This window comes from Eschrichtius robustus, chromosome 2, assembly GCF_028021215.1.
Source record: "Eschrichtius robustus isolate mEscRob2 chromosome 2, mEscRob2.pri, whole genome shotgun sequence".
Lineage (NCBI taxonomy): Eukaryota > Metazoa > Chordata > Mammalia > Artiodactyla > Eschrichtiidae > Eschrichtius > Eschrichtius robustus.
Window position 1 is genome coordinate 61,604,018 of NC_090825.1, and position 26,371 is coordinate 61,630,388.

Here is a 26,371-nt window from a genome sequence, read left to right on the forward strand (position 1 = left end):
AAATAATCAAATGAATATTCAGAAATGAAAAGTAAAGTTTATGAAATTAGAACTCACTAAATAGGTTTAACAGCAGACTAGAAACAGCAGAAGATAGGATTATTGAATGTGAAGGCAGGTCAAGAGAAATTATACAATTTGAAGCACCAAGAAATAAAAGAATGGAAAACACCGAACAGCACATCAGAGACACGTAGAATATGGTCAAAATATCTAACATACTTTTAATTAGAGTACTAAAAAGAGAAGGGAGAGAGAAAGAATGGGACAAAAGCAACATTTCAAAAGTAAATGGCTAAGGGCTTCCCTGGTGGCGCAGTAGTTAAGAATCCACCTGCCAATGCAGGGGACACGGGTTCGAGCCCTGGTCCAGGATGATTCCACATGCCACAAAGCAACTAAGCCCGTGCACCACAACTACTGAGCGTGTGCTCTAGAGCCCACAAGTCACAATTACTGAGCCCACGTGCCACAACTACTGAAGCCCGCGCACCTAGAGCCTGCGCTCAACAAGAGAAGCCACCGCAATGAGAAGCCCATGACCGCAATGAAGAGTAGCCCCCGCTCGCTGCAACTAGAGAAAGCCTGTGCACAGCAACGAAGAGCCAACGCAGCCAAAAATAAATAAATAAATAAATTTATATTAAAAAAAAATTAACAGCTAAGAGTTTTTCCAAACTGATGAAAGATGTAAACCCACATATTTTAAAATCTTAAGAAAACAGGAAAAACATAAAGAAAACTACACGAGGCCTAGCATAGCCAAACTGCTGAAAATCAAAAGACAATGGGAAAAATCTTAAAAGCATGTAAGAAAAAAAGACATTTCCTTAAGGAAAGGGTCAACAAACCTTTTCAGTAAAGGGCCAGATAGTAAATATTTTAGGCATTACAAGAGGCCATACCGTCTCTGATTATTGCAGAGTAAAATCAGCTATGTACAATACATAAATAAATGGGCATGGCTGTGTCCCAATAAAACTTTATTTATACAAATGGGCAGACCATAGTTTGCTAGTCCCTGTTTTAAAAGGACCAACAATAATACTGAAAGTCAACTTTTCAACATACTTTATAGAGGCCAGAAGACAATGAAATGACATCTTTTAAAAGCTGAAAGAAAAAAAGGCCAACATACAATTCTATACCACTGAAAATATCCTTCAAAACTGAAGGTGAAAAAAAGTGGTTTTCAGACCAATAATTGCTGAGGATCTGCTGCCAGGACATAAAAGGATATGATTTCAAAAGGAAGATAAAATAATTCAAAATTTATATGCAATTTGTATGTATTCTAAATTTATAGCTTCCATCTATGAAGCAAAACCTGATAGAACTAATAGAAGAAAAACATGTATCCACAATCATGATTGGCAATTTTAACACACCTCACTTAGACAGAACAAGCAGGTAAAAAATTCAATAACGATGTAGAAAATCCAAACACAAATAACCAACTTAACCTGACACGCACAGAACTATATCCAACAACTGCAGAATAAACATTCTTTTCGAGTGCACACAGAACGTTTACCAAAATAGACTATACGCTGGATAAGATCTTAAATTTCAAAGGTCTAAAATCATATAAGTATGTGGAATCTAACTAAAAATCAATAACAGAAAACTAACTAGAAAATGCTCAGATGTCTGGAAAGATAAGCAACACACTTCAAGTGACCTACGGGCCAAAGAAGAAATCATCAGGGAAATTAGAAAATATTTTGAACTGACTAATAAAACTGCAACATTTCAAAACTCATGAGATATGGCAAAAGCAGTACTTAAATTTATATTTCTAAATGCAATATAAAAGAAGAAAGATTGAAAATCAATATTCTAAGCTTCCATTTCAGGAAACTAGAAAAAGAACAGCAAATTAAACTCAAGGAACAAGTAAATAAACGAAGGATAAGAGGAGAATTCAATACAATAGAAAGCAAACTAAAATAGACAAAAATCAGCAAAACTAAAGGATGGTATCTTTCAAATAGGTTGTTATGAAGACTTAATGAGATCACTGTAAAGCACTTATCACTGGGCCTAGCACATTCATTTATTCAGTATCTACTAGGTTCCATGAACTGTTCTAAGTACTGGGACTTACATTCTAAGTGAGAATGCAGTGGGGTGGGACAGAGGCGACGGGGAATGACAGAAACGAGTGAAGAAGGAAGGAACAGGGAGGCAAGGAGGGAAGACAGAGGGAAAGGGAAGGAAAACATAAAGATAGAAAGACAAAATAAGTACTATTCAAATAATTAAAATAGGGTAACACAATAAAGTAATTCTGGGCAATCACAAAACACTTCTATGGGTAAAGGTGATCAATTAAGCTGAGATCTCAAATGACAAGGAGCCAATCACAGGAATTTTGCAAAGATACTATGGCAGGAATAAACATGGATATATAAAGACCCAAAAGAAGGTCTACAAAGTGTCTATAAATGTAGACTATGGTTGTTTTCTCAAGTACACTAAACACACAATAAATATTAGTTGACAGAATAAATGAACATAGGCTATATGCTAATCGTGTTCCTTAGAGGGATACACAAAAACTCTTAAGGTTTCACTGGATTCTCATTGGTCACGGGCCCCAATAAAGATTAAAAACTAGGCATACATCTTCCATGTATGCATACCATCTATGCATGTTCTAAAAACCATAATGCTATACATATATCACAAGAAATCTCCATATTTGTCAAACCCTTTACCAAAACCCTCAGCTACTTATCCTGTTGGCAGCCAACAGGAAGTAAATATTACTTTTGCTTAGGATATAAGGAATACCTTCTAGAATGTGACTACTCATCCTTAAAGTTTTAAAGGAAATGTCACAGAGCCACTCAGCTACTTGATTTATAGATGCTGAGACAAAATACTGGTTTGAACAGGCAAATGTTCTTTTTCACTGTTTAAGATCACCATAAACCAAAGATGCCACTTTCGGTAAAATATTAAAAGATTGCGGGAGTCTCAAAAGCCATTAAAAATTGATAAATATAAACACAGAAAATTTTTAAATTTTGCACTAAAAATAACTGCTACAAACTAAGTCAAAAAACAGGTAAAATGAATTTGGGATTCATCTCATAGGAGGGCTAATTTCCTTAAAATACACAGGGGCCTTAACTAATCAGTAAGAGCTGATCCAATAGGGAAATGGACAAAGAACATTTGAAAGTATTTCACTGAAAGAATAAACCAATAAATATGAGGGGGAAGACTTAATGCACTGACAATTATAAAGACTCAGTGTAATAACATCTTGCACCTATAAGACTGGCAAATATTATGAAATTTGATGGTACCCAATATTGGCAAAGGTGTAAGGAAAACAGACTTTACTGTTAGTGGAGGGAGAAAACCTCCACTAAATTACCTTACCTATCTCTAAGGTAATTTAATAAGATCTATCCTAATTAAAAATGCAATAAACTTTGACCAACAATTCTATCTGTAGGAATTTTTCCTACAAATAAATTCATACAAATATGCAAAAATTTATGTTGCAGTATTTCTTACACTCAATAACAAGTGAAATTAATCAATCAAATACTCATCAAAAAGAGAACTAACTAAATAAAAGTAATACTGGGAAATATTACACAGTAGTTAAAAAGCCTGAAATAGTTTCATATGCTGATATGGACAGGCCTCCAAGATATGTTAAAGGAAAAGCAAAATACATAGAGGATAGGATATGTATTATCATTAAGTTTAAAAAAAATTTTCTAGAAGGATACACAAGAACTTTTTCATTGTGGTTATCATGGGGGGTATAGGAATGGGGGATTTAAACACTTTCTCTATTACTAACTAGCCACTAACATGCCTTACATTTATGACATATAATTAACTTATTTAACCACCTGATAGTGGTATTGCTTTCTAAACACAATTTTCAAGTATACCACCACAGAATTAAGGAAGAGCAGAACAAGGAATTAAACTTGAGTTTTGTTTTGAAACCAACATTCTTCTCATTTATCATATTGCTATGAACTTCTAAAGTTGAGTATATTAAGAAAATATTTCAACTTCCAAAAAACAAAAGTCTAGGACCAGATGGCTTCACAGGTGAATTATATCAAACATTTAGAGAAGAGCTAACACCCACCCTTCTCAAACTCTTCCAAAAAATTGCAGAGGAAGGAATACTCCCAAACTCATTCTATGAGGCCACCATCACCCTGATACCCAAACCAGACAAAGATACTACAAAAAAAAGAAAATTACAGACCAGTATCACTGATGAATATAGATGCAAAAATCCTCAACAAAATACTAGCAATCAGAATCCAACAACACATTAAAAGGATCATACACCATGATCAAGTGGGATTTATCCCAGGGATGCAAGGATTCTTCAATATACGCAAATCAATCAATGTGATACACCATATTAACAAATTGAAGAATAAAAACCATATGATCATCTCAATAGAGGCAGAAAAAGCTTTTGACAAAATTCAACACCTATTTATGATAAAAACTCTCCAGAAAGTGGGCCTAGAGAGAACCTACCTCAACATAATAAAGGCCATATACAACAAACCCACAGAAAACATCATTCTCAATGGCGAAAAACTGAAAGCATTTCCTCTAAGATCAGGAACAAGACAAGGATGTCCACTCTCGCCACTATTATTCAACAGAGTTTTGGAAGTCCTAGCCACAGCAATCAGAGAAGAAAAAGAAATAAAAGGAATACAAATTGGAAAAGAAGAAGTAAAACTGTCACTGTTTACAGATGACATGATACTTTACATAGAGAATCCTAAAGATGCCACCAGAAAACTATTAGAGCTAATCAATGAATTTGGTAAAGTTGCAGGATACAAAATTAATGCACAGAAATCTCTTGCATTCCTATACGCTAACGATGAAAACTCTGAAAGAGAAATTATGGAAACACTCCCATTTACCATTGCAACAGAAAGAATAAAATACCTAGGAATAAACCTACCTAGGGAGACAAAAGACCTGTATGCAAAAAACTATAAGACACTGATGAAAGAAATTAAAGATGATACCAACAGATGGAGAGATATACCATGTTCTTGGATTGGAAGAATCAATATTGTGAAAATGACTATACTACCCAAAGCAATCTACAGATTCAATGCAACCCCTTTCAAATTACCAGTGGCATTTTTTACAGAACTAGAACAAAAAAATCTTAAAATTTGTATGGAGACACAAAAGACCCCAAATAGCCAAAGTATTCTTGAGGGAAAAAAATGGAGCTGGAGGAATCAGACTCCCTGACTTCAGACTATACTATAAAGCTACAGTAATCAAGACAATAAGGTACTGGCACCAAAACAGAAAGACAGATCAATGGAACAGGATAGAAAGCCCAGAGATAAACCCATGAACCTATGGTCAACTAATCTATGACAAAGGAGGCAGGGTATACAGTGGAAAAAAGACAGTCTCTTCAATAAGTGGTGTTGGGGAAACTGGGCAGCTACATGTAAAAGAATGAAATTAGAACACTCCTTAACACCGTACACAAAAATAAACTCAAAATGGATTAGAGACCTAAATGTAAGACCAGACACTATAAAACTCTTAGAGGAAAACATAGGAAGAAAACCCTTTGACATAAATCACAGCAAGATCTTTTTTGATCCACCTCCTAGAGTAATGGAAATAAAAACAAAAATAAACAAATGGCACCTAATGAAACTTCAAAGCTTTTGCAAAGCAAAGGAAACTACAAACAAGACGAAAAGACAACCCTCAGAATGAGAGAAAATTTTTGCAAATGAGTCAATGGACAAAGGATTAATCTCCAAAATATATAAACAGCTCATGCAGCTCAGTATTAAAAAACAAACAACCCAATAAAAAAATGGGCAGAAGACCTAAATAGACATTTCTCTAAAGAAGACATACAGATGACCAAAAAGCACATGAAAAGCTGCTCAACATCACTAATTATTAGAGAAATGCAAATCAAAACTACAGTGAGGTATCACCTCACACCAGTTAGAATGGGCATCATCAGAAAATCTACAAACAACAAATGCTGGAGAGGGTGTGGAGAAAAGGGAACCCTCTTGCACTGTTGGTGGGAATGTAAATTGATACAGCCACTATGGAGAACAGTATAGAGGTTCCTTAAAAAACTACAAATAGAACTACCACACACCCAGCAATCCCACTCCTGGGCATATACTCAGAGAAAACCATAATTCAAAAAGATACATGGCACCCCAGTGTTCACTGCAGCACTATTTACAATAGTCAGGTCATGGAAGCAACCTAAATGCCCATCGACAGACGAATGGATAAAGAAGATGTGGTACATATATACAATGGACTATTACTCAGCCATAAAAAGGAACAAAACTGGGTCATTTGTAGAGACGTGGATGGACCTAGAGACTGTCGTACAGCGTGAAGTAAGTCAGAAAGAGAAAAACAAATATCATATGTTAACACATATATGTGGAACCTAGAAAAATGGTACAGATGAACCAGTTTGCAGGGCATCTGCAGAAATAGAGACACAGATGTAGAGAACAAACGTATGGACACCAAGAGGGGAAAGTGGCGAGGGTGGTGGTGGTGGTGGGATGAATTGGGAGATTGGGATTGACATGTATACACTAATATGTATAAAATAGATAACTAATAATAACCTGCTGTATAAAAAATAAAAATTCAAAAATTCAGAAAAAAAACATTTCAAGAACTGTAAAATAATATTAGTATAAAATCCGTAGCCTAAGACGCTACAGTACTTCCTCCCTAATCTATAATTGACCACAAGAAAACTGCTGCATTCTTTTTTCTCTTAAATTCAAAATTTTTATGAAAAGACAACTGATCACTGGAACCATAATAAACACTAATTCTAACTATTCTCAGTAGTAGTTTAAAACAGCTGTGATACACTTCTGTATAAGTCAAAATAAATTTTATTTTCACTGACATTACTTTGACTATATTTGGTTAACATTATCTCATGTAGATTCATCAGCTCAAAATTAATTAGTATTACAGAATAGTGTATTCCATCCAAACAATTCATCTTTGTTGGCTCACATGCCTCACTGCTACTGGCATGCCACCGTAGTAATAGGCATGGTGCCACAGTAACAGATGGGCATAAATACAGACATGCCAAATTATCAGTGTGTGCATCAAGTTTGAGTATTAGTATTAGATTTTCCTCCAAGAAATTCATAAATTATAGTAGAATAATATAAGTTTTCTACATCTATGTTAATAAGATATGCCAACTCAAAGCCAGATTAATTTCTAAATCCTTAAAAAAAAAAAAAAAACTTTCTAAGGCCACAGAAGGCAAGTTTTCCATCTGATGAGTTTGGATCAGCCTTTTGTATAGGGAACTGAGGAAACCAATATGCAATCTCTACCTTAGATCAGCTTTGTCCCTGAAGCACTTCAAAATCTCAGTAAAAAATTCAGTTTTTAAGAAGTCACTTGGCACTGTTACAAGATGAAAACGTTCTGGGGATCTGTTGGACAGCTATGTGAATATACTTAACACTAATGAACCGTACACTTAAAAATGGTTAAGGTGGTAAATTTTTATGTTACGTATGTTTTTTTATAATTAAAAAGTCACATGGCCCTGTCAAGTTTCCTGATGCAGGTAATGTAGGCCTAGAAACAGAGAAAAGGTCCTACAATGTCCTACTTGACAGGAAAAAAAATCTAAAAATGCAAATCACTGAAGTTTACATGATTATTTAAATTTTGCAATCTGTTGAACAACTATTGTCATTTTCAAAAGATTAATTTATTTCCACATACGGTTTTAAATTTTTGAAATATAAAACATGATATTGACCAGATTATACTGAAACTTTTTATAATTTTTACCACATTAATGAAAAGTTTTAAAATACTAAGAATGCTAAAGAAAAGAAGGGGAAAAAAATCAGTTGTAGTCACTATTATCCAAAATCATTTGTTAAGTATTGTACAAGATTCCAGGAAAGATGGTTGTGTGTTTGTGTGTGTGTGTGTGTGTGTGTAAAGAAAAACTATCTCTGACTTCCAGGAATTTAACCACATTTTCTCTTTAAAGAAATGTGCAAGCATCCAATCACCTTGGGAAAACCAATCTGTTATTTTATACTTGTTGATATTGACAGATAGGCAGAAACTACAAGAACTATGAATTTTTAACTTTATTTAATTTACTTTTAATTAACCCTAGCATTTCTAAAACATGTAATGTTAAATATAAGGCATCTGTTTTTATTTTATTAAAGTACATAAAAAGTGTTTGTAAAATTCTCACTGCCCCTGAAGGCTATGAGCTCAAATATTCAGAAGTGTTCCAGACTTCTGGATATAAAGACCTAGGTAAAATTTCAACAAAAATTCTGGGTAATGACCCAGGGTGGCCCACTTTTTTGTCTGCCAAATAAAAATATAACAAAAACTACCCTCTTCATAAAATAAAGTAGAAAGGATGTTTGCAGTAGCCATTTGTATTCCTTTTGTCATCTGACTGCTCACATTATTCTGGGCCAATATTACAGTGACCTTTGCAATAATCACAAACATATCTCAAGAAGAAATTTTTGACAGAATTTGATTAAATCTAATGAAAAGTGCAATTACTTAGTCACAGACAACTATGTATATTGCTCCCTCACATTCTCAAATATCCGTTCTCAAATACGTAATAGCCCATATCTCCTCCCCCTGAAAGCCAAAGTTCTTTGGAGAAGTGCTCTTCCTTTACTCACTTCTCTCCCACCTGTCCATCCTCTGCAATCTGATTTTCCCTAACACTGCTGTTACCACCACGATCACCAACCTTATCAGTAAATCCAAGAAACACTACCTCTGACTTTAGTTTACTGGGCTACTCACCAGCAGCTGACACTGCTGACCACTTAACTCCTTCCTGAAACCCTCTCTTCCTTCAATTTCTGTTAAAGCGAAACCTATATAAGTCCCTCTTCTTTTAGGAAAAATGTACTCCTTCTCTAAGAATAGACAACTTTAAAGCAACAGAATACCTATCAGCAAGACTGATGGTTAAGCAAAAAGTTTAAAACAAATATATATATTTTCATTTATACTATCTATAATCATTATTCCCAAATCCTTGATAACCACACAGAAGAATTGGCCTAGGGGCTTCCCTGGTGGCGCAGTGGTTGAGAATCTGCCTGCCAATGCAGGGGACACGGGTTCGAGCCCTGGTCTGGGAAGATCCCACATGCCGCGGAGCAACTGGGCCCGTGAGCCACAATTACTGAGCCTGCGCGTCTGGAGCCTGTGCTCCGCAACAAGAGAGGCCGTGATAGTGAGAGGCCCGCGCACCACGATGAAGAGTGGCCCCCGCTTGCCACAACTAGAGAAAGCCCTCACACAGAAACGAAGACCCAACACAGCCATACATACATACATACATACATACATACATACATACATACATACATAAATACAAAATCTCCCACAGCAACAGAAGACAGCAGCCAGGCTTTAAAAAAAAAAAAAGAATTGGCCTAGTGCTTATTAACTTCATTTATTTTTATGTAGTACACATTAAAGATACTATATGATTTTGTAGTTTCAAGTACTTGTGAAATATAATTCAGAAAAACATTGTCAAATTTAACAATAATTTGAAAATTAAAAACATAAAGCAATGGTTAATGTGAAAATTAACAATGATTCTAAACTTTTAAGTTGAGAAAGTACATTATATTAAAAACAAAACTTTTAAAAAGGTCAATTGATCTTAATGGTGTTAAAATAGTATTAATAATAATTGTGCTTATTATGTATCAGGCACCGTTAACTGTTTACATATGTTAAATCTTTTAGTCCTCACAATATTTCAGTGAGCGCAAGTACTATTATCATCCTCATCTCCCTTTTTCAGATAAGGAAACCAAGCGCATAGAGTGGTAAAGTAACCTGCCCAAGTGCCACTTATTAACTCTGTAACAAGTTTTCATACCCAGGCAGAGTAGCTCCAGAGTGGGTGTGCTTAAGCATTATGCCATACTGCCTCAGCAAACCACAATAAACAACTTTATCTGCCATCTTCCTCCTACAGAAGTAGGAAGTGGGTCTGACCCTTTTCCTAAATCTTAAGCACAATGCAGAAGCTCTGTTTGTATAATGAACTTCAAGTGTTTCCCCAAACTTCATTCTCTCTTCTTGGTCTTCTAAGTGAGGTTCAATTCTCCCACTCCCTTCAATGTTAACTTAGTACAAAGATTCCTCCTCGGCCTTCTCCTCACATATCACACAACTTCCCCTCAATGGCTTCCAAAATCATCTATCAATTGATAACTCCCAAATCTATGTCTCCAACCTAGGTATCTCTCCTGAGTACCACACCCATGTATCTAATGGCTTAATGGACACCCAACTATCAAACTCAACAGGTCCAAAACGGAACTCAACACTTTCTTTCCTCACTCCAAACTTGCTCTATCTTCTGGGTTTCCAATATCACAGAATACTTCCACCATTCACATAGCTGACCATTCCAAACACTTAGGTGCAGCCAGAGTGATCTTTCTAAAATATAAATCTCACCACATTGTACCTCTACTTAAAATCCTTTGGTAGCTTCTTACTGTGCAAACCTTTATGATAAGTTCAAATTTATGAGCATGGTATACAAGACCCTTCATAATATGGACCCTGACTATCTATCAACCATCTTTCACATGTCCCAATTTCCCTCCAACTCTGTGCTCCAGCCATACTGAACTTTTCCTATTCTTTAGATAAGCCCTAAATCCTTGCATCTAAACCAGCAGTGTCCAATAGAATGCTCTATGATGAGCATTCTTTATCCACATTATCCAATAAACATTGAAAGAAACATTCTTTATCCACATTATCCAATATGTTAACTGCTAGCTACACTGAGCACATAAAAATGTGGCTAGTGTGACTCAGAAACTAAAATTACTTCAATTAGTTTAAATTTAAATAGTTACCTTTGGCTGGTATCTACGGTATTGAACAACACAGCTCTAAACCAAGGTGTATGCTATTACCTCTGCCTCATGTGTATACAGGTATGTGTGGAAAGCCCTGGTCAGTGCTAACACGTAACAGTTAGTATTGACTCTTCTGTTAGGTTATTCCCTTTGTTCTTGTAGTTAGTAATTAATAAGGTCCCACCCTATACAAGACACTATTTAAAACAAGACACTATTTTCTAATAGTTTAGTGGTTCTTCCAAGATAGTGGCTTAATTACAATTTGCCCTAAAAGGACTATCACTTTAAGAAATGAACAGACTCCACATATTAGTAAGTGAAAAAAGCAAATGACAATATTACACTAAAAAAGTATATAGCTTTGCTTTAAAAATACACAGTATATAGGCAAAAAAGACTGGAAGACCTATATCTTTTTAACTGATTCTCTATGGGTATTAAAATTAGGGTTATTTAACTAATCTGTATTTGCTAAATTTTCTATAAGGAAAGAGGGAAATCAGTCCAGTGATTATCTTTTCCCTGCTGCACCATCAATTTACTCCTTCCTCTTCATAACCTAACATTCCCTTCCAGATACCATTCCATTTCTTTGCTCCCCTATACAGTAATACATACTAACTACAACTCTCCTTTCTCTCTCTCTCTTTTTTTTTTTTTAAGATTTAATTTTATTTATTTTTGGCTGCGTTGGGTCTTCATTGCTGTGCCTGGGCTTTCTCTAGTTGCAGTGCGCTGGCTTCTTGCGGTGGCTTCTCTTGTTGCGGAGCACGGGCTCTAGGCGTGCTGGTTTCAGTAGTTGTGGCATGTGGGCTCAGTAGTTGTGGCACCCGGGCTCTAGAGCGCAGGCTCAGTAATTGTGGCGCACGGCCTTAGTTGCTCCGCGGCATGTAGGATCTTCCTGGTCTAGGGATCGAACCCGCTTCCCCTGCATTGGCAGGCGGATTCCTATCTACTGCACCACCAGGGAAGTCCCTCTCCTTTCTCTCTTGAACCCACTCCAGTCAGGCTTTCAGCCCCACCACTGCACCTAACCTGCTTGTCAGGGTCACCAAAGACCTCCAAGGTGACAAATTCCAAAGCCACTTGTCAGTACTGTAATCACCTTACTTGACCCTATCAGACAGAAACGCTCCAGGAATGCCCCAGAGATTAGTACTCTGAACTCTTCACTCTCTACATTCACTCCCTTGATGTCTCACCCAATCAGGGTACTTAATACCCTCTATAACCCTGTGGCTCCCAAACTTATATCTCTAGCCTAACTCCTCCCTAAGCTCCAGACTCATATATCCAACTGCCTATTTAATATCTCCTCTTGGATGCCTAATAGGTATCTCATACTTAACATGCTCAACCTCTTGAACCTCTTCCCCCTTTAAAAAATTCCTCTTTACACAATCTTCTTCATTTTGATAACAATTCCAAACTTCCAGCTGTTTAGGCAAAAAAACCTTGTGTCCTTCTTTGGTATCTTTTTCCCTCACACACCACATCTAAACCATCAGCAAATCTCATTGGCTCTACTTTCAAAATATACCCAGAGTCCAACCACTGCTCTCCACTACCACCAATCTGATTTAGTCATCCCCTTCTCTTGCCTGGGTTACTGTGGTGGTCTCCTTGCTGGTCACCCTGCCTCAGATCTGCAGTCTATTCCTAGTTCAGGAGACAAAGTGATACATTAAAAACGTAAGGTGGATCATCTCACTCCTCTGTTCAAAACCCTCCAATGGCTTCCCTTCTCACACAGAGTAAAATCCAAGTCCTTAAAATGATTTACAAAGCCCTACACAATCTGGCCCTTACCTCTCTGACCTCCTCATCTGCTAAGTTCCCCCTCTTCCTTCATTCACTCTATCCAGACATACTGGCCTCTTTGTTGATGCTCACAGGTCAGAAACTCTCCTGCCTCAGGGTCTGAGCACATGCAATTCCTCTTGACTGAATACTTCTCCCCAGACATCTGCATGTCACTCCCTCAGGTACTCCAGGTAGTACTGTCAAGGATCTTTTCCTGACCCTGCTATTTCAAACTCAACCCAACCTCCACCTTAACTCTCTATCCTCTTTCCCTACCTTACTTTTCTCTACAGCACTCCTTGTCATCAAATGACCAACCATATATTTACTTGTTTATTACCTATCTTCTTCCAGTTGGAATATATGCTCCATGAAAGCGGGCATTTTGTCCACTGATTGATTAATCCCCAGCATCAAGAATAGTACCTAGCATAAGAAGGCACTCGTATTTGTTAAATCAGTAAGTTACTTCTATATTTTTTTAGTTATAGAAAAAAACATTAGAAATGAATAAACAGGTCCCAAGTATCCTACAGACCACAAACTTTTTGAAAACATAAATATACCTGGCACACCACAAGCACTTAATAGTTACTGACTGACTTCTAAATGCCCATTCTGCTCTAAACCTTCCAATGGCTTCTCTTTACACTCATAGTAAAATCCAAAGTCCTTACAAGGCCCTACACAATCTGGCACCGGACCTTCCACTCTACACCTTACCTGTCTGCCCCCATAGTACTAAATTCCCCCCTCATTCTTCATGACCACATCCTTAACCTAGGCTTTAAGAAACTTTAACCCATTTCTAGAGTAAAGCTGGGTGATGTGTAGCTCTGCCAACCCATGATATTGGGACCAGCCTTATTCATAAGTCTCTCGCTTATCCAGCTGCCATGTTAACTCACTCAGCTGCAGGATTAAAGACACTGGCCTTCTAATTAGGTCAATTCCTATCAGCAGTACAAATAATCAGCCCACCAATAAGCAAACATGGACTATAAATTGTTCACTTTTGTAGATCTATGAACTCTTTCCAGCTGACATGCTAAATAAGTCTTCCTTAAGTACACAAACCAAAGAATGTTATTCACAATAATGTGAAATATAGGAAAATCATTTCCTTCTTGATTATTTGCTTTGGGCTCTTCACTTTAAATTTTGTATTTGGACTGCAGGCAATTTGTTTTTGTCAGTAGTTCATTTATATACACAATTGCAATACTGTCAAATTATTCCGCTATAATACATTTGTCATTCCACGAGCATTTGCAACTTTTCTGCAGTAAAAAAGAACATTTCAACTGATCATCTGTCTGATTTTTTTGGTTTTACTCATTCAGTTCTAGTAATGTTACCCTAAATTCTAAATAATTTTAGAAGTAACATCTCACATCTTGGGATTTAATGGTAAGGCCTGAATTTAAGTATTCCATATTTTCTCCTTGGATTTCACAAAACCAGTGATCTTAAAATAACATATCCTATATCAAGGGATGAATATTTTCTTGGTTGAGTATGTAAGATAAATTGTAAAAGTCAGAATTGACTCTCCTGGACTTCTCTGGTGGTGCAGTGGTTAACAATCCACCTGCCAATGCAGGGGACATAGGTTCAAGCCCTGGTCCAGGAAGATCCCACATGCCACGGAGCCCGTGCGCCCCTACTACTGAGCCTGCGCTCTAGAGCCTGCGAGCCACAACTGATGAGCCCGCATGCTGCAACTACTGAAGCCCGTGCACCAAGAGCCCCTGCTCCGCAACAAGAGAAGCCGCTGCAATAAGAAGCCTGTGCACCGCAACAAAGAGTAACCTCCACTCGCCGCAACTAGAGAAAGCCTGCGTGCAGCAACAAAGACCCAACACAGCCAAAAATAAATAAATAAAATAAATAAATTTAAAAAAAGAAGTGACTCTCCTCCAAGAAGAAATGCAAGCTAAGCAAATAAAATGGAACACTTATAATCTGTTGGAAAGTAGGACTCTGCAGTATTTCATCAATTTTTTGTTCAATGTGATAAAATCTTATTTGATTTCAAGTATGTTTCAAGAATTAAATTATAGGAACCTTACTGCACCACTAAAGTGACAATCCTTAACCTGTATAGTCAGCCCTTTGTAGAACTATCAGTCTTACTTATGTGAAGACAAAAACTACCAGTTCCTTCTTTTGTTAACAGCCATCTTGGAACAAATGACATTTACTTAGTGAAAGATCAGTAAAACATTGAAATTGGGAGTTTCCTGGCAGTCCAGTGGTTAGGACTTAGCACTTTCACTGCTGTGGTCCAGGTTCAATCCATGATTGGGGAACTAAGGTCCCGCAAACCATGTGGTGCAACCAAAATAAAACACTGAAATTGCTTATATTTTATACGTCTTTTGTAAATTAAAAAAAAAAATAGGGTCCAATTTGCATATACAGCATGGCAAATACATTGTTTACATCTCCATAATTAGATCTAGTGACCATAAATTCCAAAAGCTAAGCAGAATTAACAAGATAGAGCACTTACCAAAACTGGAGTTATTAGAACTCAAGGGAATTTAATCTTCAGAAATTGAAGATGATGACAAGGACAAAGGTATGCTATGGAAATCATTAATGGAGTGTATTTTCATACTGGCAACACTGGACTCCTGAGCACGAGAGAAAGGAACTCACAATGAGGAGCCTGTGCCTCTTCATAATACGCTAACAACTCAGGGCTCCAACATTTTCAGCATCTCAAACTAAAATGTGTTTGATATTTTAAAATTACAGCACATCCATTTTCTTCAGTAAATCATTGTTTACAAAATAAAGGTTTATAATAAATACCTTTTGGTAGGTATGAAAAGTTGAGAATTATTACACAATTTAACACTAATTTTATACTTGTATTACTTGTATTAGTTCACATTAGCCTTATCTCACCAACTAAATTCTTAAAGGCAAGATAAAGATCTTATAATTATTTCTTATTTTTCTGCTGAAAACACAGAGGAATTAACTATACTTACGGTATACTTAAAGATGCCTTTAAGATGATGTAAATAAAGTTAAAGATGGTATAAATAAAGATGCCTTTCAAGAATGGTATAGACTTCAAAAATCCTGATTGTAAAATTCATTCAACACCTATGTGACAATTCTAAGTCAATAACCCTAACCACAACAAAAACTCAAGCAATGACATAAAGAAAATGGCTGTTTTGGAACTATATATAATTAACTTCAGGGTAATGCAATAATACATTAATAGGGATACCAGGCTAAATTTTCCTTCTGTATAAGGTCCACGGAATCCAGTCATGCTTTATTTTTTAACTACGCTGGCTAAAGAAACAGTAAATATTAGTAGAAACTGAATCATTCAATTGAGTAAAAGACCTAAAACATTTATTATGCAAAATTATAAGCCAAACACTTTGCTAAGCACCTTCACATAAATTATACCATGTAATATTAGGTGAGTACGTGAAAGAAAGATTCCTCTATACAATATTCAACAAATATTCAATGAGTCACTACAAAATGAAAATACAGAATGACTGAAAGAGATAAAGGTATCAATGAAAATACTAGGAAAAGTAAAAAGAAAGTAGAGCAAGCTTTGAACAACTGGAACTATAAAACTGTTATATGAAAAAAATTTTAAATATGGTATAGACCCTAATTACAATTAAATATTATAAATAAAAAATGGGAAAAAAAGTTTAAACCCTCATATGGAGACACAATGACTCTTTAAAGCATGACTAAAATAATGTGTTATGGAGTGGCCAATATGGTGGAGTAGGAAGATCCTGAGCTCACATCCTCCTACGGACACACCAGTATCACAACTATTTATAGAGCAACTACAGATGAGAATGACCTGAACACTAGCAGAGAAGAGCTCCTACAACTTAAGATATACAGAAGGAACCACAGAAAGATAGGGAGGAAGGGCAGAGCTACAATATAGTCAAGACCCAAAGCCTCAGGTGGAGGACCCAAAAACAGGAGGATAATTACAACTGCAGAGGTTCTCCCCAAGGATCAAGGGCTCTGAGCCCCACATCAGGCTCCCCAGCCCAGGGGTCCTGCACCGGGAAGACAAGCCCATAGAATGTTTGGCTTCGAAGACGAGTGGGGCTTACTTTGGGGAGAGCCAGAGGACTGTGGGAAATAGAGACTCCACTCATAAAAGGGCACATACTAAATCTCACATGCTCCAGGACCCAGGGCAGAAGCAGTAATGTGAAAGGACCCTGGGTCAAACCAACTTGCTAATCTTGGAAAGCTTCCCAGAGAGGCAAGAGGCAACTGGGACATATCCTGGAGACATAGATGCTGGTGGCAGCCATTTTGGGGAGCTCATTTCCCAAGGACACTGGAGCTGGCAACCGTCATTTTGGAATTCTCCCTCTAGCTTGTTAGTGCCAGGACCCAGCCCACCCACCAGCCAGTCAGCACCAGTCCTGGGACACTCTAGACCAAGCTAGCTGGGGGGGAACACTGTCCTACCCACCAGCAGGCCAGCTGCCATAGGAACCCCTGAACCCCCAGCTGCCCTGGGACCCAGCCCTGTCTACCAGGAGGCCCAATATCCAGCCCTACACATCAATGGGCCAGCAAGAGCCCCGGGTCCAGCAGCCAGCCAATCCCATCCACCCCACCCACCAGCGGGCCAGCACTAGCTCTGGACCCGGCTTCATCAACCAGTGGGTGGGCACCAGACCTGGGATCACCGAGGCCCTACAGCCAGCTGTGTCAGGACCCAGCCCACTCACCAGCAGTCTGGGACCAGCCCCAGGACCCCCTGGGCCTGGGCCCCACCTACTTACAGGCTGACATCAACCAAGAGTTTAAGGTACAATGTAGAAAAGACAGCCTCTTCAACAATGGAGCTGGGAAAACTGGACAGCTACATGTAAAAGCTGAGATTAGAACATTACCTCACAGCATATACAAAAATAAACTCAAAATAGATTAAAGACCTAGATGTAAGACCTGAAACCCTAAAACTTCTAGAAGAAAACATAGGCAGAACACTCTATGACATAAATCATAACGATATTTTTTTGGGTCTGTCTCCTAAGGCAAAAGAAATAAAAGCAAAAATAAATAAATGGGACCTAATTAAACTTAAAAGCTTTTGCACAGCAAAGGAAACCATCAACAAAACAAAGAGACAACCTACAGGATGGGAGAAAATATTTGCAAATGATGTGACAAGGGATTAATAACCAAAATATATAAACAGCTCATACAATTCAGTATCAAAAAAACAAAAAACAAAAAACCAAACAACTCAATCAAAAAATGGCAAAGATGTGGAGAAAAGGGAACCACTGTACACTGTTGATGGGATTGTAAATTTCAGCAGCCGTAAGGGTATGGAGGTTCCTCAAAAAATTAAAAATGGAATTATCATATGATCTAGCAATTCTACTCCTGGGTATTTATTCAAAGAAAACAAAGAAAAAATATTTGAAAAGATATATGCAACATAAGTTTTATTCAAAGAAAACAAAAAAAAATCTTTGAAAAGATATATGCAACATAAGTTCATTGCAGCATTATTTACAATAGCCAAGATATGGAAGCAACCTAAGTGTCCACTGACAGATGAATGGATAAGAAAACATGGTATGTATATACAGACAGACACACACACACAACAGAATATTACTCATCCATAAAAAAGAATGAAATCTTGCCATTTTCTACAACATGTAATGACCAGAGAATATTATGCCAAGGGATATAAGTCAGACAGAGAATGACATATGCGGAATCTAAAAAACAAATGAACAAACATAACTAAACAGAAAGAGATCACAGATACAGAGAACAGGCGGTTGCAGGGGAAGGAGGGGATAGGTGTATAAACTTCAGTTACAAAATAAATGAGTCACATGTATGAAATGTACAGTGTGGAGAATACAGTCAATAATTATGTAGTATCTTTGTATGGCAAGAGATAACAGCTAGACTTATTATAGTGATCCTTTGGAAATGTATAGAAATATTGAATCACTATGTTGTGTACCAGAAACTAACATAGTGTTATAGGTCAATTATTCATCAAAAACAAACAAACTTACAGAAAAAGAGATCAGAATTGTGGTTACCAGAGGCAGGGAGGTTGGAGGGCAGGGGAACTGGATGAAGGTAGTCAAAGGTACAATCTTCCAGTTATAAGTAAGTACTTTATCTTACAACTGGGGATGTACTATACAACATGATGAATATAACTAACACTTCTATACTTTATATGTGAAAATTTTTAAGCAAATCCTAAGAGCTCTTATCAGAAGGAAAAAAAAATGTTTTTCTATTTCTTTAATGTTGTATCATCTATATGAGATGACGGATGTTCACTAAACTTAATGTGGTAACCATTTCATGATGTATGTAAGTCAAATCATTATGCTGTACACCTTAAACTTATACAGTGCTGTATATAAATTATATCTCAATAAAACTGGAAGACATACAAAAACAAACAGAAATAAACAAAATAATGTGTTACTATTAATAAGGTACTGACAACTGGGGCTGTAAAAGGAAAATCAAAATGAAGTCGGTACTGCTGAGAGCTCTCTAAAATGGAGCCAGGAGGCCACTGAGGAAGTATGACTTATGGACGACTCAGCCCGGATGGAATCTGAACTTTGACCACTTACTATCTTAATGTAGGTATCCAGAATATCTGCCCAATGTTCCAGAAACTCAAAATATTTAACCGACTCTTACCCTAAAATAACTCGTGACAGCCTGTTCCTTAAGGACAAATACTTCCTTGCGTCATGGTCAACCATAATTCTTGACAGACAACTTAATAACCTTGTAGCTTTCATCTTTATAAGGCTCTGACTCTCTTCCCCTGTACAGTCTCGAACTGCAATTCTTAAGACCCCAAATAAATTATTTTACTTGCAGCCTTCTGCACTTTCTTGGTCGACAGGACTGGTTGATCTTTACTTTTAATAAAGTTAAGTCGGGGCTTCCCTGGTGGCGCAGTGCTTAAGAATCCGCCTGCCAATGCAGGGGACACGGTTTCAATCCCTGGTCCGGGAAGATCCCACATGCCGTGATGCAACTAAGCCCGTGTGCCACAACTACTGAGCCTGCGCTCTAGAGCCTGCGTGCCACAACTACTGAGCCCGTGCGCCTAGAGCCTGTGCTCCACAACAAGAGAAGCCACCACAGTGAGAAGCCTGCGTACCACAACGAAGAGTAGCCCCTGCTCGTTGAAACTAGAGAAAGCCCGCGTGCAGCAACGAAGACCCAACGCAGCCAAAAATAAATAAATAAATAAATAAATTTTAAAAATAAAGTTAACTAAAAACATCCCTATAAGAAGGTTGCTCTCATTCAGATACATTTCTATATGCCCTCTTGAAAGGGAGAAAAAGCAGTGGAGGTAAGTTAGATTTGCTGTAATTATACACAAACTAGAGCCCCATTGTAAAATTCCTAGAGGATTTCACTGAGAAACACTGATATTAAAGGTTAAAGGGTTATATGTAATGTAATTTTCATGGCTGATATCAAGCTAACAATAAATAAAATTTAAGTTAAAAAAGTAAGGCCTTATCATTTGCAATGCAAATACACTGATGTAGTATTGATTATATCATACTACTACACAATGTAGTACAACACAAAAGTATGCAGCTCTTTGTTTGGGTCTAAATCAGCTCTGTGAATCTAAACAAATGAAAAGTCCACCCCAATTTCAGCAGGGACTAAAACTGCTACCTTGGTTACCTATTCATTGTTAAATCCAATGGCCTCTTTTCAGCCTTCATTCTATTTGCCCTCTCTCTGCAATTCCTAACATAGTTGACCATTTCCTCTTACCAACTTTCCTCTCAGCTTCCTTTTTTTTTTTTTTTTTTAACCTTTCTCTGGTTTCCTACCCCTCTGAGCACTCTTTAGTTAGTTCTTCTTCCATTCACACCTTAAATGTTGGTGTTCCCAAGCGATTTGTCTAAACTGCCTTGTCTCCTAACCAGAAAAATTCTCCCTGGGTGATTTCATCCATTCCCATGCTTTAATTACTACCCACAATTCTAAATGCTGATGCTATAATCCATATTTTATCTAAATATGCATTTTTTTTTTTGCAACTCTCCTGGTTTCTGTATACTTTGCCTGAAGAACTCCCCCTGTTCTCCACCCGGCAAAAATCTTCCCAGGCTTTATGACCTAAAATATCACCACCTCAGCGAAGCTTTCAACAACTTTTCTAAATAGTGTTAGTTAATATTCTAGTTTAGAAATCATTTTCAACTATACCATCTTACGAAAAACTCACAAAATAGGCAAGTCCTCTCTAGAAACGAGGACACTGAAGTTTGAAGAGATTAAGCAACTTGAACAAGGAAACATCACCACAAGTGGAAAACATCAACTTAAATCCAGGCCTTCTCACTCGAGGTCCAGTGCTCTTTCTAATACACTGTGATGTGCTCAAAAGAAAAGAGATTTGGGGCTTCCCTGATGGCGCAGTGGTTGAGAATCTGCCTGCCAATGCAGGGGACACGGGTTCAAGCCCTGGTCTGGGAAGATCCCACATGCCGCGGAGCAACTGGGCCCGTGAGCCACAACTACTGAGCCTGAGCGTCTGGAGCCTGTGCTCCGCAACAAGAGAGGCCGCGATAGTGAGAGGCCCGCGCACCGCGATGAAGAGTGGCTCCCACTCGCCGCAACTGGAGAAAGCCCTCGCACAGAAACGAAGACCCAACACAGCCAAAAATAAACATAATAAATAAATAATAAATAAAAAATTTAAAAAAAAAAAAAAGAAAAGAGATTTGGAAATTTAGCAGTTTTACCATTGTTAAGAAAAATTCATTAGTATTGTCTGTTTCCTTCTAGAAATTAATTCCTAATTAAATGTTTAATCCAGAAATAAAAATATTAAAATTAATTTTTAAATTATACACACACAGCCAAATTGGTTAAGATAAGAGTTTAAGACAAAAGAAAAATAATTGAGGAAAAAACTAAAAGCAATAAAAGTTTACAATAGTCTCAAAGGAAAGGATTACAAAAAATTAATTCTTTACATTTTTAAATAATGAAATTGCAAATCTTGACACCAATCATCTAATACACAGGCTTGATTAACCAATAAATGATGTATAAAATCTGCTTTCGTAAAACCATTTAAAGCTCCCTAACTTTAGTTCTATTTAAAAGGGAAGGGAATAAATAAGATTGATAAATAGGATTAAATTCAGAAAACAAAAATCATCAATAATCCTGTGATTAGGAAGTGATTAGGCATCCTTGAGATGGTTAGTGAAGGATCAAAAGGACATAGAGCTTTAGGATAAGAGGCCAAAGAACAGAATAGTGGAAGGAGTTAGAACATCACCACTTTGCAGACACTGTGGTAAAGACTGGTTGAAGAGATTCATTGATGGTTGCTAAATATAGGGGATGGTGAATCTGATGAAGAGCAAGACATCTGCATGGTCTCCAACTGTCCCCCCCATAGATAGATTATTGGAAAAAAAAATAATGGACAACCCTTTACCTGGGAAAATTAACATCATGAAGATGGGCATCCTATGTCTCCCAACACAATAGTCTAAGAAGGTAGTACTGTAGCCTGGGATACATAACATGAATGTATGTATGAACCAGTAAACACAAGTTGATTACCATGCTATAAAGTAATTGGCTTGTATTCGTCAAAAGTGTCAAGGTAGTGAAAGACAAAGGCTAAGGAACTATTCCAGATTAAAGGAGATTAAAGAGACATGAGAACTAAGTGAAATACATGATCCTGGACTGGATTCTGTACTAGAGAAAAAAATTAAAATTATTTATTGGGACAAATGACAACACGGGGATTATAGACTGTAGATTGTACTAATGTTAAATTTCCTGACTATAACAGTACTACAGTTGTAAAAGTACTGCAGTTCTTAAAAAAATACACACTGAGGTATGAAGATAAAGAGACATGATGTATACAACCTATTCTCAGATGTATCAGAAGAGATAATAATATGGAATGTGTGTGTGTCTGCGTGTGTATGGAGAAATAAATAAAGCAATGCAGCAATTTTTTTAAATTGGTGAATGTGCCATCAGGAGTAGTTCTCTATATTATTCTTGCAACTTTTTTGCAAACCTGGAACTATTTCAAAGTGTTGATAAATCGTCGAAAATGCGAGCAGACGTGCGCCACAACTACTGAGCCTGCACTCTAGAGCTCGCATGCCACAACTACTGAGCCCGCGTGCCACAACTACTGAAGCCCGCACACCTAGAACCCGTGCTCTGCAACAAGAGAAGCCACTGCAATGAGAAGCCTGCACACCACAATGAAGAGCAGCCTCCACTCACCGCAACTAGAGAAAGCCCGCGCACAGCAACGAAGACCCAAGGCAGCCAAAAATTTAAAAATAAATAAATTAATTTAAAAAAAAAAAGAAAATGAGAGCAGACGGGGTGAGCAAAATGGGTGAAGAGATTCAAAGGCACAAAGTTCCAGTTATAAAATAAATAAGTCAGGGGGATGTAATGTACAGCATGGTGACTATAGTTAATAATACTGTATTGTATATTTGAAAGCTGCTAAAAAAGTGAATCTTGAAAGTCCTCGTCACAGGGAAAAAAACTGTAACTAAGTGTGGTGACGGAGGTTAACTAGATTTCTTGTGGTGATCATTTCTCAATATATAAAAATACCTACCTACGTTGTACAGCTGAAACTAATACATTACCTGTCAATTATACTTCAATAAAAAAATAAATTAGAGCAGAGGAACAGGGTAAGCTTTAAGTTTTTTATATAAATTTTGTCATTTGGGTTTTAAAAAAGGCAAGAAATATCACCCTTTAATAAATGAGAGAATGCAAGCTCAAGAGAGATTAAGTTACCACTTCCAGAACAGGGGTCTCCTTGTTTCTGTACAACCCCATTAGGTTGCAATTCAATGGCCAAAATGTTTCTAATTCCTGAAAGCCTCAAGGTCATACACTGTCTACAACTACTATTCAAAGTTTTAAACTTTTAATGAGTTGTATACATTCTCTAATAAAAGCACAATAAACTTCATCAAGTAGTAGGTAGCACATCCAAGTGCTCAAGAGAATGGGCTCCAAGATTAGATTGAGTTCAAATTCAGGCAGTGCAGTGGTTCTAGCTTTGTGATCTTGGGCAAATTAACCACTTGTGCTCCAATTTTCTCATCCCCAAAGCGGGATCAAAGAAGTACCTTTGGGTTGCTCCTTGATCCTCTGTGACACTTGAGCATCACAGAATAGTTTCCCATAAGCCATACCCACACTCAGCCAAAGGGTTGTTAGGAGGACCAAATGAAATAATAAATGTAAAGTAGTGTGCACAAGTGCACAAGCAGTCTATAAATGTTAGCTATTTTTATTTTAAATCCAACATGCTCAGTCACCTCAACAGCACTGGTCATAGTCAAAGCTACACATTTTTTTCCAAATCAGGCCCAAATCTGACAAAATAGGAAATGAAAGGCTCTAAAAGAAAAACATCTTAGAAGTTCACAAAACATAAAAGTAAATCAATTGTAAGCATATCACATGCAAAACAGACCTATACAGACTTATACGTTAATTCAACAGTTGAAACATCTGCTAATAGAACAGCAGAGCTGCAACAAGCTCCTTGTTGGAACAATCTATCATCTAAATACACAGAATGAAAAATGAAAAATTAGTTATATTGCTTTCAAACTTTTCTAACCTGCGAATAAGGAAACAAATAAATAAACAAACCAAAAACTCTATTTCACACATTCCATACCGGATTTCAGTTAGCTTAATACAGTGAAAATGTTATCCCAATTTCAACTACTAGCACCTTCCAGAATGTCTTTTAAAATAAATTTGAAATTTAATTTAAATTAAATTTTAATATATCTTTCTGACACCGCAAAGCCACCAGCACAGCTACTTTACCTTAATTTAGCATAAATCTAGTGTCAGCCTATTATGTGACCATAGTGTTTAGTTAGTACTGAGAGACTAAAAAAAAGAAAAACGTAAAAATGATTACAATAAAATACAAAGTTACCAGAATTCTGTAAGTTTAAAACCATTCCTTCGCCCCCAAAAAAATCAATGCGGGGGCGGGGGGGGGGGTGGTTTCTTTCCCTTTTCGGTGGTACTTAAAATACTCTTTAATTTTTTTTTTACTCTTAATAACTTTTCAAAAAACCACGTATACATTGTTTAGTGTTCATTTTTAAAATTCACACTATTAATTTGTAAAATTTTACCACTTGCTCAGAGTAACACTAAATATTCTCTACTCATATGCTTATTACTGTGTTTGGGATTGGGGTAGTTTTTTTGTTTTGTTTTTTGTTTTAGGGTTTTGTGTTTTTTTTTTGTCTGTAGTGCAAAGGACGTTGCCCGAGAACATTAATGTCTGTATAAACCAGCTTGTCCATTCATAAAGCGCCTAAAACACCTCCTCTCTCCTGCATTCGAGGGTCACAGAACAGTTTCCCATTAGCCACACTCTCACGTTCCCTCTCAACTCCCCAAACGCCCCTTCCACGCTAGTGAGCGAATTTCTCCAGGTGTGATCAAGCAAACATTAAAGTAGCTTGAAGCGTTTGTTCAAAATTCAGATGCCTGTGCCCCAGCCCAGACCAATTCAGAATCTTTGGGGATAGCACCTAAGGGCTCCAAATGGTTCTTTTTTCACTGAAGTTTGAAAACTACTAGAGACTCCCCTCCACACACTCATCCCAAACTCCCAACAACTCCCACCAGTCCCAACTGATCCAGCTGCGGGAAACGTTACCGCTCGGCTCCGGGGCGGTCTCAGCGCAACCCCACCCCTCTCCCGGGAGCCCCATATCGGTGCCCGTTCCTCCCGGGCACCAGCTCCCCAGTCCCGTCCTCACACCCCAAACCTTTCTCCTCACTTCTTCATATCGCTGCTAAAGAGGCCGAAGGCGCCGGAGGGGGAAATGGTTGAGGTCGCCTCCTGACCCAGCTCCGTCGCCTCCCCTCCTCCGGACTGCTCACTGTAAGCGAAGCTGTTGCTGGACATTGCTGCGGTGCTGCCGAGTGTCGGGTTGGCCCTGTCGGGGGTTCTCTCCGACGGGCTCCCGTCCGAGGAACGCGAAACAAAACTAGTTCTCGTTTGGAGGGGCGCCCGCAGGCGCTTCCGGACTCGTCACGGCTCCCAAAGCCGACCTGGCGGTCCACCCCCTGCGCATGCCCAGTGTGCAGGCGGCCGGAGCCCACCCCCGCCGGGCACTCCAGGGCCTGCCTGGATTTGCCTTCTCCGGGTTTTTGAGGTAGCTGAGAGGCTCGGACCCCGACTCTGCGGAAGGCAGGCCTCGCGCATGCTGGAGACTAGACTCTCGACTTTTAAACTTTTTTGGAAACAAATACCCGTGTATCCATTTCGATCCCCTAGGAGGTTCCCGAGCCCGGACACCTCTTTGTCGGACTCCTGTTGTAAACCAGTAGCTTTCAGATTTTTCCTGAAACTCCAGTTAACACACCAGATCAACTTTCCTAAACATATCAGGATTGCTTTTCCTGTTTAAGCTGGTTTCTGCTCCTCTCCCTCCAGCCATCTGTGTCTTACACCTGCCCCAGGC

General features: G+C 37.9%; 1 protein-coding gene across 1 annotated transcript in view; it reads right to left on the bottom strand.

The window, feature by feature from the left end:
- The window catches only part of AP3B1 (adaptor related protein complex 3 subunit beta 1), a 283,078-nt gene extending 257,117 nt beyond the window's left edge, over nucleotides 1-25,961 (bottom strand). The window contains exon 1 of the mRNA XM_068535546.1: nucleotides 25,685-25,961. Within this exon, the coding sequence (XP_068391647.1) occupies nucleotides 25,685-25,812 (128 nt within the window). The 5' untranslated portion in view covers nucleotides 25,813-25,961. The remainder of the gene's footprint in view (nucleotides 1-25,684) is intronic.
- Nucleotides 25,962-26,371: the final 410 nt, after the last annotated feature.